A 17,036-nucleotide genomic window follows, 5' to 3' on the forward strand; every position below is an offset into this window, starting at 1 on the left:
TGAAGTGGATCAAAAAAGTTTATCAAAGTTGCCCTAAGACAAAAATGCACTTTGGTTTTAAGTTTTAGGACCACTTTGATGAAAGGTTTTGATCCATGTTAACTAACCTACTGTATTTGAATGGATTTAATGTTCTCCAGATTCATTGGTGATGTCTAATCTCCTGTTTCAAAGCATACAGGTCACAGAAATGTTACACACCTTTGTTTCACACAGAAAACATTTACTGTTCTTCAGATTCACTCAGGTGACTTATAAAGTTCTCTCTTCTTTATTTGGAAAGCATTTAGTTGCATACACCATGGTCACCAAATCCAACAAGGCAGCATAAGTTACCATGATCGTTTTCCCTTCTCTTTTTCACTGCTTTAATCCTTTCTGATAATGACTAAACTCATTTATTTCATGCTCTGGAAAGCATTTTGGTTCTTTTATAAACAGTTATAGCAGGGTAACCAAATCTGACAAGGCAGTATAACAGGATGCTGAAATCCATTTGCCATGGGCGCCACAGAAATAAACAGTACTGGTAAAGAGTATAAATTGAGGGTTTTTTTGGCTTTATTTTTTCACTTTACATAGAAAAGCACAAAAATATTTCTACATATAATAAAAATGGTTATTAAAATGCTTCTTGCATTGCTGTCTTGATCTATAGTCGGTATGGGATTACTCAGGGCTCAAATACTCCACATGCAGATATTTTGCAGTCCTGTTTGGGTCTCTCGTTGTAGGTGGGCACTGCCTCTAGTCTCTTCAGAACCTCTGTGCCCTCAACAAGTTTTCTGGAAAGAGAAAGAAAAAGCTGTGATGGAGATTTTCAAGTTTGTAAGAATGGTAAAGCAAAGATCTTAATTAGGCATTTACCTTTTGGATAGTGTCTGCATTCATAATGCAAAGCCAAATATCAAGACAAGCTCTCATAACTTGGGCTTTCTGGTGTATATTGTGAGTCATTACCCAAAAGCCACATATTTGTGGTCCATCCATAAGGCTGGCTGTAGTGTGATGTAGAACTGAGAGCCGTTGCTATGAGCACCTTGATTAGCCATTCCCAGAATGCCACGCTTGATGTGGGATACAACAAAATTCTCATCTAGAAGAGAAAACCACCTTGTGCTTTTTATTTGTATGAAACAATTTCTATTTCACACACTTTAAAGTCACCACAAACTCATAATTGACAGCTCTTATTTTAATGAAATATTACTAAGATTTATCCTTAATCATTATTTTTTTTATGCCCTCGCAATCTTCTGACAATGATCAAGTTAATTAGGTACCATCTACATTTTTTCCTTTTTCATGTCGCGATGGGGGGAAAAAGACTCAATTTTCATTTCAACTGACTTTAACGACCAAAGTACGTGCAAAGTAACAACACATTTATGTAGCACAAACTCTGTACCCTCAAATGTTGGGCCATAGATAGACTCCCCACCAGTGCCTTTCCTTTCAGGTGAAATATCTGTAATCAGAATCATATAAATCATATATTAATGAATTACATACAATCACAAGTTTTGTTTCATATATTTTTCGATACAGTTATGATTATCATCTTACCTCCACCCTGCAGCCAGCCATTTGGAACAACTCTGTGGAAAACTGAGCCTTTATAGCTCAACTCAAGGTTACTCTTGGACAAACCTGCCTCTCCAGTGCACAAGGCCTTAAAATTCCTACACGTCTTTGGACACAGGTCTGAGAACAGCTGACAGGTTACATTTAAAACACTTTTTGAGAGTGGAGAAGAATCAATTGGAAACACATTTCCACAACTCAAGCAATCAAATTCTAAATCATCTTACATTATCAAGAGGCATAACATCTATTTACCTCAAACAACAGTCTGCCAAATGCCTCTCCGCCGCTTTCAATATCCATATAAACAAAAATATGCTGTGGGAAAGAAAAAAAACATACTTTGTACGTTACCTATTATGTGAAATTATAGATGGTGGTAGTCTAATTACATATGATATTAGTTAATTCATTCACTGGATTAACATTTACCCCTGTGCTACGCAGGTTGCTGGTGTAATACTCCTCAGCAAGTGCTTTATAAAGCGCCTGTGGTCGATGGAAAGAAAACTTCCACTCTTTCTCTGCCCAGCTGGACAGTTTCCTCTCATCTCCGAGCAACTGACCGTTGGCGAACGACATTAGACAGCCATTGTACTGCCAGACCTCCCCTTTCAGCTCCTTGACAAGATCAACGTGCGTGAGAGATTTATTACTAAAACGCAGATATTGAAAAAAAAAGAAAAAAAAGCGAGTGGGATATTATTAATAAGTGTCTTACCCTCTTTTTATTCGATAAATAGTCATGCCAGTCACATTCCAGCAACGGGCGAATTGTTGGATCATCAAATGACTCCGAGAATTTATTTTTCAGTCCCTGTAAGAGACGTTATGGCTTTTTAAAAGTTAACATGTTAAATTGCTAAATACGAAGCGATCAGCCTATTAAAAACTTTACCTCGGCAATGCTTTTGGCTATTTGAAAATTATGTTTATTTAAAAGACCGACGATCTCTAAATGTACAGTGGATGCCATGTTGTGTGCTTCTCGTTGTCAGGGTAACCGAGGAGAATGGCGCACAACGATGACGAACAGTTCTGCATAATTTATTCATGCAGGATCTTTCTATGTGTCGTTTTTCTATTAATCGTTTTATTTATTCGTTATCTATTAAGTTCTTAATTAAAAAAAAAAAAAAAAAAAAACAGCAAACGTTCAATACACGAATACATCACAAAAATAAATTAAAAGTATTTATTAGGTGCATTCATACATTTAACTGTCCACTGAAAAATACAAATGAACAAAGTCCTCTCAAAATGTATATTTATGAATTTGACTAATCAACCACTACTGTCAAATATCGTGATGTGGTGAGTCTGACTCAAGGTTTTTATTATTTGAAGTTATGTTCTAACTTCCCCCGAGCTGTATCAGACCCGAGGCTGTTTTGGTGGACTTCTCCAGGGCCAGAAACATGTCCAGCTTCTGGGCAAAACCAGGGGGCATGTTGTGAGGGGATCTGTGTGTCTTCATGGTGGAACTCAGGTATGAGATGAGCTCACAGCTTTCCTCAAACTTCTGAAGTTTCTTTTTGTACTTCTGACGAATATAGTCTGGATTCCTGCTGTTGAATGCTGTGAGAGTGGAAGGGTAGAAAGATTTCAAGTGTTTAATTAGCCTTGCAACATCTTACATTGAACGAATGAGGGAATGAATGAATTCTCATTTTCAATTTCTAAAAGGAATAAAATAAGATATTTAAAGCCACCTTTCAGATGAAAGGCCAAGTACAATATAGCAGATTTCTTCACACTGAGAAAGGGCAACTTTGGCTTGAGTTGACCAACAGCAGTCATGGCTTTGATTATGGGTACTGCCACACTCTACAAGAGACAAAAAACATTGAGGAAAAAAACATAATATAGCAATGCAACTATGGTTTGCAAATAAATTACAAAGCTTTTAACACTATTTTACCACTTGTTAAAAACATGGTTAACTGATAGGTTACACAATTATGTGAGCAATATTTCTAGGTAGATAAAAGCAGCAGATTCTGTGTTTCAGTCCCCTCTTACTTGTTCCAAATAGCCCAGAATCGGTAAAGAGGTTAGTGAGACCGGATCTTCCAACGGAGGTAGTTTATTTGGAAGTTTCTGGTCCCAGTAAGTCTCAGGTGACCTAAGAACAGTTCTGTTGTGAATTACCTGTTTTTTATTTTAACATTTATTTTATTTCTGTAATGGCAAAGTAATTGCACTAGCCAATCAGGAATCCCCTCTGCAAAATAACTACGCACTTGAGAAATCTTTCTTGTTTCTTTTCATTCTCAAAGACATAGATCTTATTTTGGTACTCGACAGCAAATTCCATGTTTCCACGCACCAAGGCCTCATACCTACAGGTGAAGAGAATAAGGTGGCAGGAATGTGTTTTTACTGGGGATGAAGTTAAAAATGTAGCTTATTAATAATTAAAGTGAGCAAGACTACAGTAAAAGTAAGGTTATTCTTTCCATAAGTGTTGAAGAGTGTGTTTGCTATACCTCTGTTTACCATCCAGATAAGTGACAGGACAGAAACCCTTCATCTCCACCTGTTGAGGGAACCTACTCTTCACCTGGCCTGCACTGAGCTTATGAGGCAGGAGTGAAGGCGGAGGTAATGGGTAAGGGCAACCTGGAGCCACAAACTGTTCTGGGGACTCTAGAAATCTCTTATTTAACACATAAAGAGAGATGTGAGTGAATTAAACCAAATATTTCTGTGAGCTGCTGGAACATCTGATCCTTTACCTCTAGAAATTCCCCACTGGCCATTTTGTAGAAGTGGCCCCTGAACTCTGCCGCCAATTCCAGTGAGGTATTATGTGAACAGTCCACCAGATGGCGATGAAGAGCTAAGCTAACTGGACAGTACTGCCCAAACTCCCCGAGCCGAGACTGCAGCTCTCGTGGGGTGATGCACAGTCTGTCTATACAGGCTGCCTGGCCTGTGAGAACGACAGAACAAAGTCATCTAACAATGTATAATACTAGTGTTTCTTGTTTGACAGCTGTGCATCATTTGCATGCTCTCACCTTTGCGAATCTTTTCCAGGTAATCATGAATATGTCTCAAGCTAATGCGAACCTCGTCTAAAACTCGCTCCAACACCCACCACTTGCTCTTGTGAGCATCAACGGGAGTCCAGTTGTGATATTGTTGATGAAAGTGTACCCTGAGCGCTTCAACTTCCCGTCTGAAGCAAGAGTTGCGAATATTTAGGACCTGGGGGCTGCCATGCATTGGGTAAGGCCTGTTGGAGAGAGTTGGCATACGTTTGAATATTTGCATTTAATATAAATAATATGCCAGACCACAATACCACAAAATTTGTATCACTGTCCACAGAAAAAAAAAAAAAACTTCATACACGTTGTCATGTTGTAGTTTTCGGCAGGTGTGTACTCCAGAAAGCCAGGTTAACCTACTTTTACATAAACCCTGAACTCTTGGCCGATTAACCCAAACCTTTCTCACTCAATGTGTGCTGGTTCCAAAAACTCTTTCAGGAGTAATATCATTCAACTCAGAGTATGTTCTAAATATTATAATATCGTAAATAAATAAATAAATCTAAATTATGAATAGAAATTAAGGCTGAATGGAATTAAATACAATTGAGTAAATGTGCTGGTCTGACCTGATGTTTTTTTCTCTGTCCCTCAGGCCTCTCCGCAGCACTTCTGCAGTGTCCAGTTGCAGTTCAATCACTAGCATAGGAATAATGCTGCAGGATTCCAGCAATTCAGCCTGATGCTTGGTCACAGGGAAGCCATCCAACACAAACCTGAGGATCACAATGTTTAGTGACACACACATATAGGTTATTCTTCTGGCAGAAGTACATTCTTAGATTGGGATATAGTTGTGGTCCTCACCCCCGAGTGCTGCAGACCAGGCTCATTACTGCCACTTCCAGGCACTGGATGGCCAGTTCATCAGGTACAGTCAAGCCCTGGTTCAAATGCTTTTGCAATTGATTAGCCAACTCAGTTTTTGCCTGGTTGTTGAGCACCATACGTATTGCATCCCCAATTGAAAGACGCGTGAGACCATATTCACGTGCAAACACCTGGGCCACTGAGTGTACACACAGTTAAGCAGCCATGAACTACTACAAAAACAATTGCTTTTTAGGTATTATATATTTTTGAGTGTCTAAAAACACTTGTAATGACTGACCCGTGGTTTTGCCTGCTTTGGGTGGGCCAATGATAGCAAGTTTGATGGGAAAGGAAGGATTGGGCTGTGGTTGACGAAGATATTTGATTGGGTTGAGGATGAAGGTGTTACGTGTCTCCTTGGATGCAAAAAAGTAGATGAACTGGTGTAGAATGACAGGGAAGGTGGTGTTGAAAGGGCTCTGCAGAGGCTGGATCAAATCTCCTTCTGCATACTACAAGAACATATCAGCAAACGGAGTTTTTCCTAGTTTTATTTTTATGCTGTTTTAGGCTTTTATTTTCATATTCATTGAAAATTTGTTGTATATCCGCCCTTACCTTAACAGGATCCCAGCATCCGAAGGCACTGGGATATTTAAAGGATCTGTGCAGGAGTCTTCTGGCGAGACTGTAGCTGATTGGCTGGCACATTTGAAACAGTGACTCTCTGTTAACCATCAGAGGTTTGATTCCCTGTAGGAGCTGGTACCTCACAATCCGAGGCGAGCGGCCTGCGCTTATAACCAGACGGGGGATTTGGTTGTCTGTTAGAAAGTCCTAAAAAAACAAAACAATCCATACTTTATTTTATTAAATTTAATTGAACAGGAATTTGTCCCTAAAATGCCCTTTCAGCCTGTTCTCCTTACCATCATACTGGTGAGGTTGTTGTTATCCTTCTCAAACCTCTGATTGATCTCCATTTCCAGCCTCTCTTCTGCACCAGCTTCTGTTTCTTCATCTTCTGCCTCCTCTTCCTCCACAGCAGGAAACTCCTCCAGCAGCATGGCCTCCATCTCCTCCAAATCCTGCTGCTCTTCATCCATCGCCTCCGATTCTTCTTGCACCTCCTCCTCATCCTCATCCTGATGGAGCAACAAAAATCCAGTCAGAATCTGTCTGAGCTGTTCAGCGAAGCGAGACACAATGACAGCAGTCGATGACCTGTTCTTTGAGGGGCCTCAGAGAGAGTGGACTGTGTCTTTTAGGTGCAAATTCAGCCATAAGCTCAGCTCTTCTCTGTATGATGGCCCGCTCCTGCAGTTTGACACAGACCAATGAATATTTAGTCAAAAAAAGAAAAATGTTTCACCTGCTTTATGGTACATATCAGCTGTTAATATCCCAAGTGCTGAAGTTTTGGTGTAAAAACTCACCCTTAGTTCCCTCCTCAGCTTAATGACCAGACGCATCTGTTCTTGCCTGCGGTCTCGTCTCTGTCTCCAGCGTGTGAGCTGCGAAGGCAGGAGACGCCGCACCACGTCAGAAACCTCTACCGACATCATTGCCACTACATCTGGAAACAAGTGGTGCTCCACCATGAAGGACACCTCTTCTTGGTTTTGGGGAAATCCCTCCAGAATAAACCCTGTGGATCTGAGAGAGAAATTTTGCCAAAACATTACGAATATGTCTTTATTTCATTATTTAGTCATCTTCATACATCCAAACTCACGTTGTTGTTTTCCAGTTTAATACAGAATGAAAGTCATGGTAACACTTTAGAATAAGGTTCCATTAGTTAATGTTAGTTAACTACTTTCGTTAACATGAACTAAGCAAGAACAATCCTTCTACAGCATTTATAAGTCTTAGTTCATGTTAATTTCAACATTTACTAATGCATTATTTAAATCAAAAGTTGTGCTTGTTAACATTAGTTAATGCACTGTGAATTACCATGAACTAACAATGAATAACTGTATTTTCATTAACTAACATTAACGAAGATGAATAAATACAGTAATACATTTATTATTCATTGTTTGTTCATGTTAATTAATACATTAACTAACATTAACTAATGGAACCTTATTCTAAAGTGTTACCAAAAAATATGTACTACTATATTATTTTTGTTATTTTTGTGTCATTAGACTACAACAGTTATGTATTATGAATATTTTACTTTTAATAATAATATCTAAAACAAATATATTACTGTTATTGTTATTGTTATTTGTGCCATTAAATCTGTGCAAAGGTGTCTGTGATCTAAATGGTCTTAAATCAGTGTTGTTATTGTTAACTAAAACTGAAACTATAAAAAAAAACATTTTAAATAATTTAAATGAGGCTTAAAATATAAATATTAGATGCTAAACTTAAAAAGACTTAGAATGTTAATGTTATGACTATTTAAAGCTATATACAAACATTTGCAGAATACTTTTAAAAAAACAAGACATGACAAAGAACATAAAAGTTAAAAATGGAAAATTTAATCTAATTTACTTCATTATTAAATAATAGTATATAAACAATATAAAAATAACACTGTGCCAAATTGATTTGTTAAGCTACAGTTGTTTAAAAATGTATAGGCAGATAAGATATTAAAAGGGAAAAGGATAACTCTTTAAAAGTGTGGTTTTTGGTCAAAACAATTAGTTTTGTCCTTTTTGTGTGAATGAGCATTTACTTGTAGGGCTCCTGGTTCCACCACTGTAATAAAACCATTTCCAGTATCTCCAGTGGGAGAGGATCTCCATCCTGCAGGTATGCCTTTATGGCCTCCTCATCATCAGTCAATACTTGTTCTTCCTACAAAAACACAATTTCAGTTACTCTGTGGCAAGCGATGCCTAAAGACAAAAATACAAACCTCACTCTTTTACCTTTGTGTCAGGATTATCAGACGCAGTATCCTCATGATCTGGCTTATCGTCCTGGTCTGGAGAGGACACTGTGCTCTGACCCTGGGCCTCCAGCAGGCCCTGCAGCTCCTCTGGAGGTTCCTCAGGGGGTTCAGTATCATCTGCATATGACACATGTTTCTGGGTCTTCCGTAAGATGAGCTCCTGCAGCCGCTCTCGGAACTGGATGTGAAAGACTCCCAGCTGCTCTGCAAGCCACTTCCCATGGGTGGTCTTTCCAGAACCTCTCACTCCTAGCAAGAAGACCCGCAGCGCAGGTGGCTGGTGGCATTCGAATGGTTTTGTTATATGTACATTATTTGTACACATTAATCATTTTCTATTTGTTAAAGTAAAACAGAAGTTTGTGACTGCCGACAAGTGAGTGAGTTTTTATCAGGTATCTTAATAAACTAATGTTCATACCTTTAGTAGTTGTGTGTTAGAAATGTAGAGTTCAGGATTCTGTAGGAACTTTTCTTGTGCCTCAGTGCTGGAGAAATAATAGACTTTGTCTCTGTACTTTGCAGCATATTCATCCAGACACGGTTGTAGCACACCCCTCTCCTTCAGCACCACTGGACAAAAATGCTTGGTGTCTCCCAGGTTCCTCTTAAAGCTGGCATCCTCCTGAGACCATCAGAAACAAAAGAGTGGTATGATATTCTGAGAATTAGGAACAAGTGTTTTTACACTTTTTTTGTATAAATTGTTGGTCTGAGTCAGGGTTTCCCAAACTGCGGAATAATTAAATAATTTAAAAAAAGTCAAATTAATATAAATCTGAATGCAAAAATGTATCCTGGGTCCTAAACTGAGCAGCATAGAGCGCCCTCTCGTGGCTGTAGACGGTAATGTTTTCTCTTGGTTCTTGGTTCTAAGTAACCAAGAACCAATAGTCCAGTACGACGTATATATGTTTCCTCATGTGCGACTTATAGTCCGAGAAATACAGTAATTAGTGCTGCATTAATGATGGGTGGAACCTCTGATTCTTGTTCCTCGTCTTCATCAACATCTCGTTTCTCAGCCTGTTTCAGCGCATGTAGAGCCTCTTCCTCCTCCTCCAGGTCTGCACTAGATATGCTCATAGCTGTGTACTTAAATGGCTCTGAACGAGAAATTAAAGATATAGGGAGTGAGAAGGAGTGGCTGCTAATTTAGAGTGAAAGAAAGAGTCTGAAACAGTCAGATAGTCCACTCCACATACTCTCCATATGGTAAATCATCTCTTGGAGTGTGTCCTTAGGGGTTTTGTTGCTGATGTCCAGTATAGCATAGCTGCAGGTGATCGTGTGCTTCATGTTTTCCCAGTCTGTCCAAAATTGCTTCAGCTGCACACTAAAAGCCTCCATCTCTGGGCCGTCAGGATAACCATTTGCCCACACCATTGGCAGCGCCATCTCTGCACGCCCAGATATATTTAGATATGTATAAATAAACACCATGAACCAACACCATAAACTTATAAGTTATAACTGCCACTCAAGTAAAGGTTAATAACACTGAGTGCTGAAGAAAGAAATATAAAGATACATAATAAACAATAAGACTACAAACCTTCATTGTTTAGAGTTTTTTCTTCATCATACTTATCAAAACTCTCTGCAAATACATATAAAAAATTATTTATCAAAACATACTTTAACATTTGAATGAAAAAAGCTGAATTTTAAGCAGCCATTACTAAAGCTGTCAGTGTCACATGATCCTTTAATCATTCTAAAATGTTTATTTGCTGCTCAATAAATATTTTTAATTTGTTGAGAACAGTGCTGTTTGATTTTTTGAGGAAACCATAATGCATTTTTTATTATTTGATGAACAGAAGGTAAAAAAAAAGAACAGAATTTATTTGAAATACAAATAACCTTTGTAACATTACATTATTATGGCAGTATATCAGTGTGAATGCAGAGTATCTGTTATTGGGAGATGTTAAAGAGACTACCTGACTCCTCATGCAGTGTATCTAGTTTGGACTTGGTGTCAGTAGGCTGTAAACCATTATCTGAGTCCTCAGTGTGTTTCCTGCAAAAATGCAGGAAAACTGCTGAAAATTGGTTGAAAACAGTACCTTACCACCATTTTTAAATATGTAAACCACCACTTTATTACATTTACAAATAAGAAATGGTTAACTGTATCTTAAAAATTTCTGGATCCTTTTAAATATAATTTGATCTGAATGAATGTCTCATTTAAACCTGGAAGCAGTTCGAGGATTTTGAAATAATATATTTTTAATTGCAAAGTTATTACATTAGAGAATAATGCAAAATAGAAGGATTACCTCCAGTGATTTAAAAAGTTTGTTTCTCACTGTATATTTTCTGAACTTTTGCTTGTATTTTAGCCACACTCACAGTCTCTCACTGATGTCTTGTGTCTTCTGCAGTTTTCTTTCTTTTTGTAGACGGGCCAGCACAGCGCTATCCACCTGTTCTTTATTCTGTTCATACATCCTGGTTAGTATAGTCCTTCCTTCAATAAATAGCAACAAGTGACCATCACAACTAAGTGGACATCATGGCCTGAACAACCATAGAATATTATCTGATGTCAAAATCAAGACATATACATCAAAATGCATGTCTTTTTCTTACCCTCTCCATCATTGTCTTTCAGACAGAATAGGACTTCTGGTGTTACAGCGCTATGTAGTTCCTCAATAGTGATCAGCTGGGATCTGCCGCTGGGAATGTCCAGTATCCATCCCCTTATATCTTCAACACCTTCAGCCTCCATCTAACAACCCACAGGCATTCTTAAACACAAATAATGCTATGGTAAGTATGAGAGCTAAAGGAGGAAGCTCAGCGCTCTACCTCTCTTATGTGTTTCTCAAAGGCCTCCAAAAAAAGCTCTCGTGGAGCTGTGGCTGGAGATTCTGCTGCTTTCTTCATAGCTTCCTCCACAAAAGCTTGAACATCTGGGTGATCTTCTGTCACCTCTATTGCTGTAAAAAGGGCACATGACCAATTCAGGGTTATATTATTTGTACAAATATTATAATAGTATTTATTAATATTTTGAATTAGATTACATTTTTATATTTTCAGTTTTACTTTCGATTTTTTTTTTTTTTTTTGTAATTTTGTAATGTGTGGTCTTAATTTTTATTCGTTTTGTAGTTTTGAATATTTCTATTTAGCTTTAATTTTATTTCAGTTTTAGTTTTAGTCATTTTAGAACTACAGTGGTTTAGAGTTTTAATCTAGTTTACGTTTTTTAATCTACTATTTATATTTTATTGTATAGCTTTATTTCATATAGTTTTATATATCAATAATAAATGTAGCACGGTGCATTCAATAGTATTTATATTTCATAGTATCTTAACTAATGGATTACTATTTAACTTCATACCTTTTTCACTTATTTCACTAACTGGGTGTTTATCTAGAAATAAAGTGAATGATACCAGTTAACAATATGTTAAAGCACAGGACATACATTGTTATCAATGAAACTGAGGAGGTGTAAAGTCCATGTTGTGTGTGGATTGACCTCACCTGTGTAAGTTTCACCAGACTCTCCTTCATCAGTTGTCACATTGCCTACAGAAATAAAGAAACGCCATCTTAAAGATGTCCCAGAATATCTTTCCATCTTAAAAAACAAATTAAGAAATGATTTTAACATGCCATGGAGCTTGTTTTGTACATTTGGCGATCTGGTGTTTTCTAACCTGATACATTTGTAGCCTCAAGCTGCATCTTGGTCCTGACCTTCTCTAAGCCTGCGCGCGTGGCATCTTGACGCACTTTGACTAACGTGTCTTCTGTGAACGTATCAAGTGTACGATCCATCAGCGCTTGAACATCTACCACTACAGCCCCATAATACTCAGCTAGCAGTGCACTCGTTGTGCTCTTTCCTGAGCATGGTGGGCCGATCACAGACACCTTGCAAGGCAAGTGGGGTATGTGTGGCAGCAGGTAGCATCGAGGGTTTCGCCATGAACTTCTGCAGGGCTTCCTGAGATGACAGGATGTAGAACTTATCTGTGAAGCTGGTGGGGAGAAAAGCCTTATAAACAGCCCCTCTGGATAAAAAAGTTGATTTATAATAAATTTGTTCTCACTTACCCAACGGCAAACTCGGGTCTGCCCTTGACGATCCTGCCCTCTTTGAGCACCACCGGACAGTTGCCGGACCATCGACTCTTTCGCCAGTGAAAGCCTGGTGCAACATTTCTACAGGACGACAGAGTCCGAAACAGCTCCTCCTAAAAAAAAAAAAAAAACAGAATAGGTGAAGAGGCACATAAAATGAAGGTCAGTTTAGAGAGGTGTGTGTTTAACAGTAACTGACCGTGTCCATTTGATCAGCAAGATCTGCTTCCTCTGGCGGCATTAAAAGCACAGGTACCGCTGGACATCTCACAGCCATGAACTCCAAATGAGACATTACGGAACTGTGGACATGCATAGACAATTGTAAAGTTTAGTGTTTAAATCACTACATTATAGACGGTTTCATCGGGCGCACGCGCCTGGACCTAAGTTAACTTCCGGTCTGTGTTGTGTATATCGGTCTGGCTGCGGTGCCATCTACAAACGCAGTTAAAGTCAAGGTGATGAGTAGACTGAAGTTGGGCTCAGGTGGTTGTGCTGCGGGATGTGTTTCCCATACATTTATTTATTTTTGGAGACTCGCCACATTTTTAAACTGATCGATTTTCAAAAAGGCTTCGTTGAATAAACATGAGTAACGTAACGTTATGTACTGCACGTTTATTAATAATAATTCCTTACATTTATATGTTTAAATATCAAAGCCAGGCACAGGTGTTTTTATATCGCTGTATTTCTGAAGGAGGGCTTATGTTATATGCCTGATAAAGCAGCGTGTGAGCGTACCAGCTCTGCTTTGTTTACAGCTGTTACTGGGGAAACCTCTATTTCTCGCGCTTTATGTCTATGCTTTAAAACATCTCCTGCTGGCAAATAATGAATTTGCATTTTCATTAAGTCCGCCTGATCCACGCTGCAAACATATTTTGTTTGTTATCAAAAAAAATCTACTCTAGAGGGACTTGGCTGTTGTTATTAATTCTATTTGGAGTCTACTGGAAGTTAAGTTAGGTCCACAAAAGCGCGCATGCGCAGTAACGTTTGTTTATGTTGATGCCGTTGAAACCGTCTATATATCATATTATTTGAATGCTTTACTGATTTCAAGACAGAATTATATTCTAAAGCAATAGTTCAGCCAAAAATTAAGATTGTAATCATTTACTCACTCCCAAGTTGTTCCAAACCCGTATGAATTTCTTTCTGCTTTTGAACACAAAAGAAGATATTTTGACTCCATCACTGACTCGATCAACATTATTAAAATATCTTCTTTTATGTTCAACAGAAGAAAGAAATTCATGCAGATTTGCAAAAACTTCAGATTTTTCATTCCAACAGTATAGTTCCTCTATGCCTTTATCAATATAGTTGTGAAATGGACTAAATTCTCAGAATTAGACCAGTTACTGAAATGTTATAGTGTCAATCCTTAGTCATTACAGCTTGACTGAGTTCACCCACCTCAAACAGATCCTCTGGATCCTTGTTTCCATCCAGCTCAAACAAAAATGGAGGACTGTGGTCTGCCATGTAATCCTACACATCCAACATAAGCGTAATGCTGATTGTTTCTAAAATAGTTTGTACAGTTTGTAAGTGTGCAATACTATAGATGCCATTACCTCTAGAGGCCTGAGGACGGTTTCTTTATAGCACATGATCCTGCCGTTGGTGTTCTCTGGGTAATTTCCACTCACTCTTACTAGCTGTGTGATCATGTCTTTCTGAAGCTCTAACTCTTCCATCTTAAACAGATTTGCAATTGCATTTTGTCATTTGTGCACAGAACTTCAATATTTGGCAGTTCTGAAATCATTTATGAAACTTAACTTTTGTTGCAAACTTACTGTAAATAGTTTATACAGTGGTTTGGTAAAGTGTCTGGGAAATAAATCATTGCAGTAATACACTGGTTCTCATTTAGGGGGCCAGGACCCACTTAGGGCCTTCTCAAACTTCACATAGGACCACATGATAACTTGATATTAGTAAAAAACTAAACAATCAAACTGCGGTGATCTTTCTTTTATTTTTATATTTAATATTAATGAATTGCAGAGTGTGGAATCACAAAATTAACTGTGGTTAATATTTCTAACAGTTTTTGTTTGTTTTGATTTTATGTATGACAGTCAAGCTGGTTAAGAAACCTAAAAGCTGGTTGTATTACCTCCTCCTCCAGATCTTCTGTTTCTTCCTCTTCCTCTTCCTCTTCCTCTTCTTCATTCTCTCTGTTCCTGCTTTTCATGAGTGACTCTTTCTTCACATCAGGGTCCCACTTCTCCCTCTGGAACACACGGCCTGTCTCTGGATGTTGACGCTCATCTGATAGCCTACGGATCAGGTCTCTGTCTGCACACTGCACACATAAACACACTCGTTTATTATCCTTACAAAGTGTGAAGGGAATAACACAATTTATTAAGATTATGAAAAACCTTGATGTTGATGATGAAGTCTGGTGACATTCTGAGGCTTTTTATCAAGTCTATTTGTTCCTGTATCTTCAGGTATTCCTCTGACATTGATGGCAAACAGGCCAGAACATAACCTGTTCATTCAGACAAGTATTACAAAAAAAACTAGCAAACAAAAAAATATATAATAGGTTTCTATATTTGTTTATTTGGTTAACTAGTCATTTTTATTCAGTTGTGTAATACATCTTTACCATAATGTTCTACATCAGGTGACTTGAGCCGGTCAACAATTAGCTTGACCATCATCTTCTCTGGAACAGCTTTTCCTTCAGCCAGAATCTTAAAAAGCTATAGCAGAATATCTTATATGAAACAGCTAGAATTTTTGCAGGGAATCAGTCATTTCCATTGTGACCATGTAAATAACTAAACATAAGTGATACACACCTGCATACCCTGTTCTGTCTCATCATTGATGTGGCTGTTGAGAAGATCTGTATCTAAAAAGGGTGAACATTAAATATTCAGAAACTCCATTTGTAATAATGGCAATGTGACATCAAAGGCAATTGATCATTTACCATCAATGAGGATGCAATTCCAAGTCTTGGCTAATTTCCTGGCAAGAGTAGATTTCCCAACACCCTGAAAAAAAGAAACAGAGAACATATACATATATGTAAATAATATACACATATATTTATTTTTTACTGAGGTGAATTCAGCCCTACTTTTATGTTTGAGAGAGAAAAAAGAATGTATGTTGACAACTCACTGGTTTTCCAAAGATGATAAAACATGTAGGTTTGGAGAGCAGAATCTCTCTCTCGGCTTCATCCTCGATAAGTTTATCCACTAATGAGAAGTTGGACGCTTTAGGGACAGTGGATGACATTGTATGATACTGTAAAGCAAAAATATAGAGAAGTTAAGCTATTTCAATTAATCAAGAAGTCAAACTCTAACGTTTAATATCAAATCATCGTTAATTATCAATTGACATTCACGAATGTTTTGAATATCCCACGGGCAATATCAACTATTTTTATTTTATGTTCTTCTGTAATCACATATCCGTCAATTAAACATAATACTCTCTTAACTAATTGATTTTACTCACTTTATTGACTGCAGCAAAAGACTAGCCTTCATCTCTATCCGCTCTTCATTTGTTGGACGGTGTCATGGCAACCTGCCCACAACAGAGCTGACAGGACAGAGAGAAAGCGATGTTAGACAAGCTTTTGGTTTTGTTGACGTGGCCAGCACGAGCTGTGAAATGTTTCCCATAATTATATGATCATCTATATTAAAATATTTTAACAAGACATTTTCCAAAAGCGTTTTCCTATCTGCTAAAATGAACTTATTCACTAAGACCACCAGAGGTCAGTGTCAAGCGTTCCCAACTGGAAATTTATTTATTTATTAAAAACCACACATGCGCTTTATCTCTACGTCACATAGGGACACAAAGTAAAGGTTTTTATTTTTATTTATTTTTTATTATTAATTATTTTAGTTGGATATGTCTCAATATGCCACAAACTATTAACTATCCCTATAAAAATACTTTTGCAGATCATTGTAGGAGCAGTAACAAAAAATATTTTGCGATTTTAAAGGTCATTTAATGCTGGATTATGGGAGTCTATCTAGTTCAGTCCACAAAAATTAATTAAACAAGCTAAACCCTAGGGACACTTTTCTGAGACATAACAAACTGCTTCCTCATTCCTAACAAAATTGTGTAAGAGGTGGGCGTTGTCTGACGACTATCTACTCAGTCATTTTCAGCATATTTAGGTTACCTGCATGACAAAAAAGCAATGTTAATTTCTGCCACTCAGTGTCTTCAATCTGTGCTGTGTGTGTGTGTGTGTGTGTGTGGTTTATCAGTATAATCAAAAGCTGAGTAGAGAGGTCATGTGTCTTTTGCAGAGTCAGACTGTCTCATTAATTACAACCCGTGTCAGCTGTTTCCATTGACAAAACACTACTTAATGTGTTTGTGTAGCCCTTGTAGAGAGCATCAAGTAACACAGAGTAACAAAGAAATTAAATTAATTAGCCAACAGGTCAATGTGGGCCCCACATGGGTTTTGATGTCATACCCCAAAATGGACATGACACTGAAGATTTTAAGAAAATGTATTAATTTAT

The 17,036-nt window shown here is 37.8% G+C and overlaps 2 protein-coding genes across 3 annotated transcripts; both read right to left on the reverse strand.

The window, feature by feature from the left end:
- Positions 1-38: 38 nt before the first annotated feature.
- ppil6 (peptidylprolyl isomerase (cyclophilin)-like 6) lies at positions 39-2,578 on the reverse strand. Of its 2 annotated transcripts, none has more exons than XR_003274690.1 (8): positions 2,483-2,578; positions 2,306-2,401; positions 2,017-2,205; positions 1,840-1,902; positions 1,567-1,714; positions 1,409-1,468; positions 868-1,096; positions 39-785 (listed from the first exon to the last, which is right to left on the reverse strand). XR_003274690.1 is itself a non-coding variant. In XM_026195171.1 (8 exons), exons 1-8 carry the CDS (start codon positions 2,558-2,560, stop codon positions 674-676), a joined length of 882 nt encoding a protein of 293 aa, XP_026050956.1. In that variant the 5' UTR covers positions 2,561-2,578; the 3' UTR covers positions 55-673. The 2 variants fall into 2 exon arrangements, 1 of the variants encoding a protein (XP_026050956.1); XM_026195171.1 differs by having other exon boundaries at positions 55-785; positions 961-1,096.
- A 187-nt stretch (positions 2,579-2,765) lies between these two features.
- ak9 (adenylate kinase 9) lies at positions 2,766-16,763 on the reverse strand. The gene is given in 40 exon segments (XM_026290875.1): positions 2,766-3,162; positions 3,297-3,411; positions 3,607-3,709; positions 3,828-3,926; positions 4,074-4,243; positions 4,323-4,519; positions 4,608-4,825; positions 5,213-5,359; positions 5,451-5,652; positions 5,755-5,968; positions 6,075-6,293; positions 6,386-6,601; positions 6,681-6,773; positions 6,893-7,112; positions 8,158-8,279; positions 8,354-8,653; positions 8,798-9,001; positions 9,358-9,482; positions 9,582-9,776; positions 9,932-9,976; positions 10,323-10,402; positions 10,738-10,855; positions 10,978-11,119; positions 11,200-11,330; positions 11,741-11,773; positions 11,887-11,931; positions 12,063-12,327; positions 12,329-12,386; positions 12,463-12,602; positions 12,689-12,790; positions 13,915-13,989; positions 14,076-14,198; positions 14,624-14,812; positions 14,892-15,004; positions 15,125-15,221; positions 15,321-15,373; positions 15,455-15,518; positions 15,649-15,777; positions 15,994-16,080; positions 16,685-16,763. Coding segments are annotated over 38 exon segments (5,376 nt in total). The 5' UTR covers positions 15,769-15,777; positions 15,994-16,080; positions 16,685-16,763; the 3' UTR covers positions 2,766-2,938.
- Between the last annotated feature and the right edge of the window lie 273 nt (positions 16,764-17,036).

The sequence above is a fragment of the Carassius auratus genome, chromosome 20 (genome assembly GCF_003368295.1).
Source record: "Carassius auratus strain Wakin chromosome 20, ASM336829v1, whole genome shotgun sequence".
NCBI lineage: Eukaryota > Metazoa > Chordata > Actinopteri > Cypriniformes > Cyprinidae > Carassius > Carassius auratus.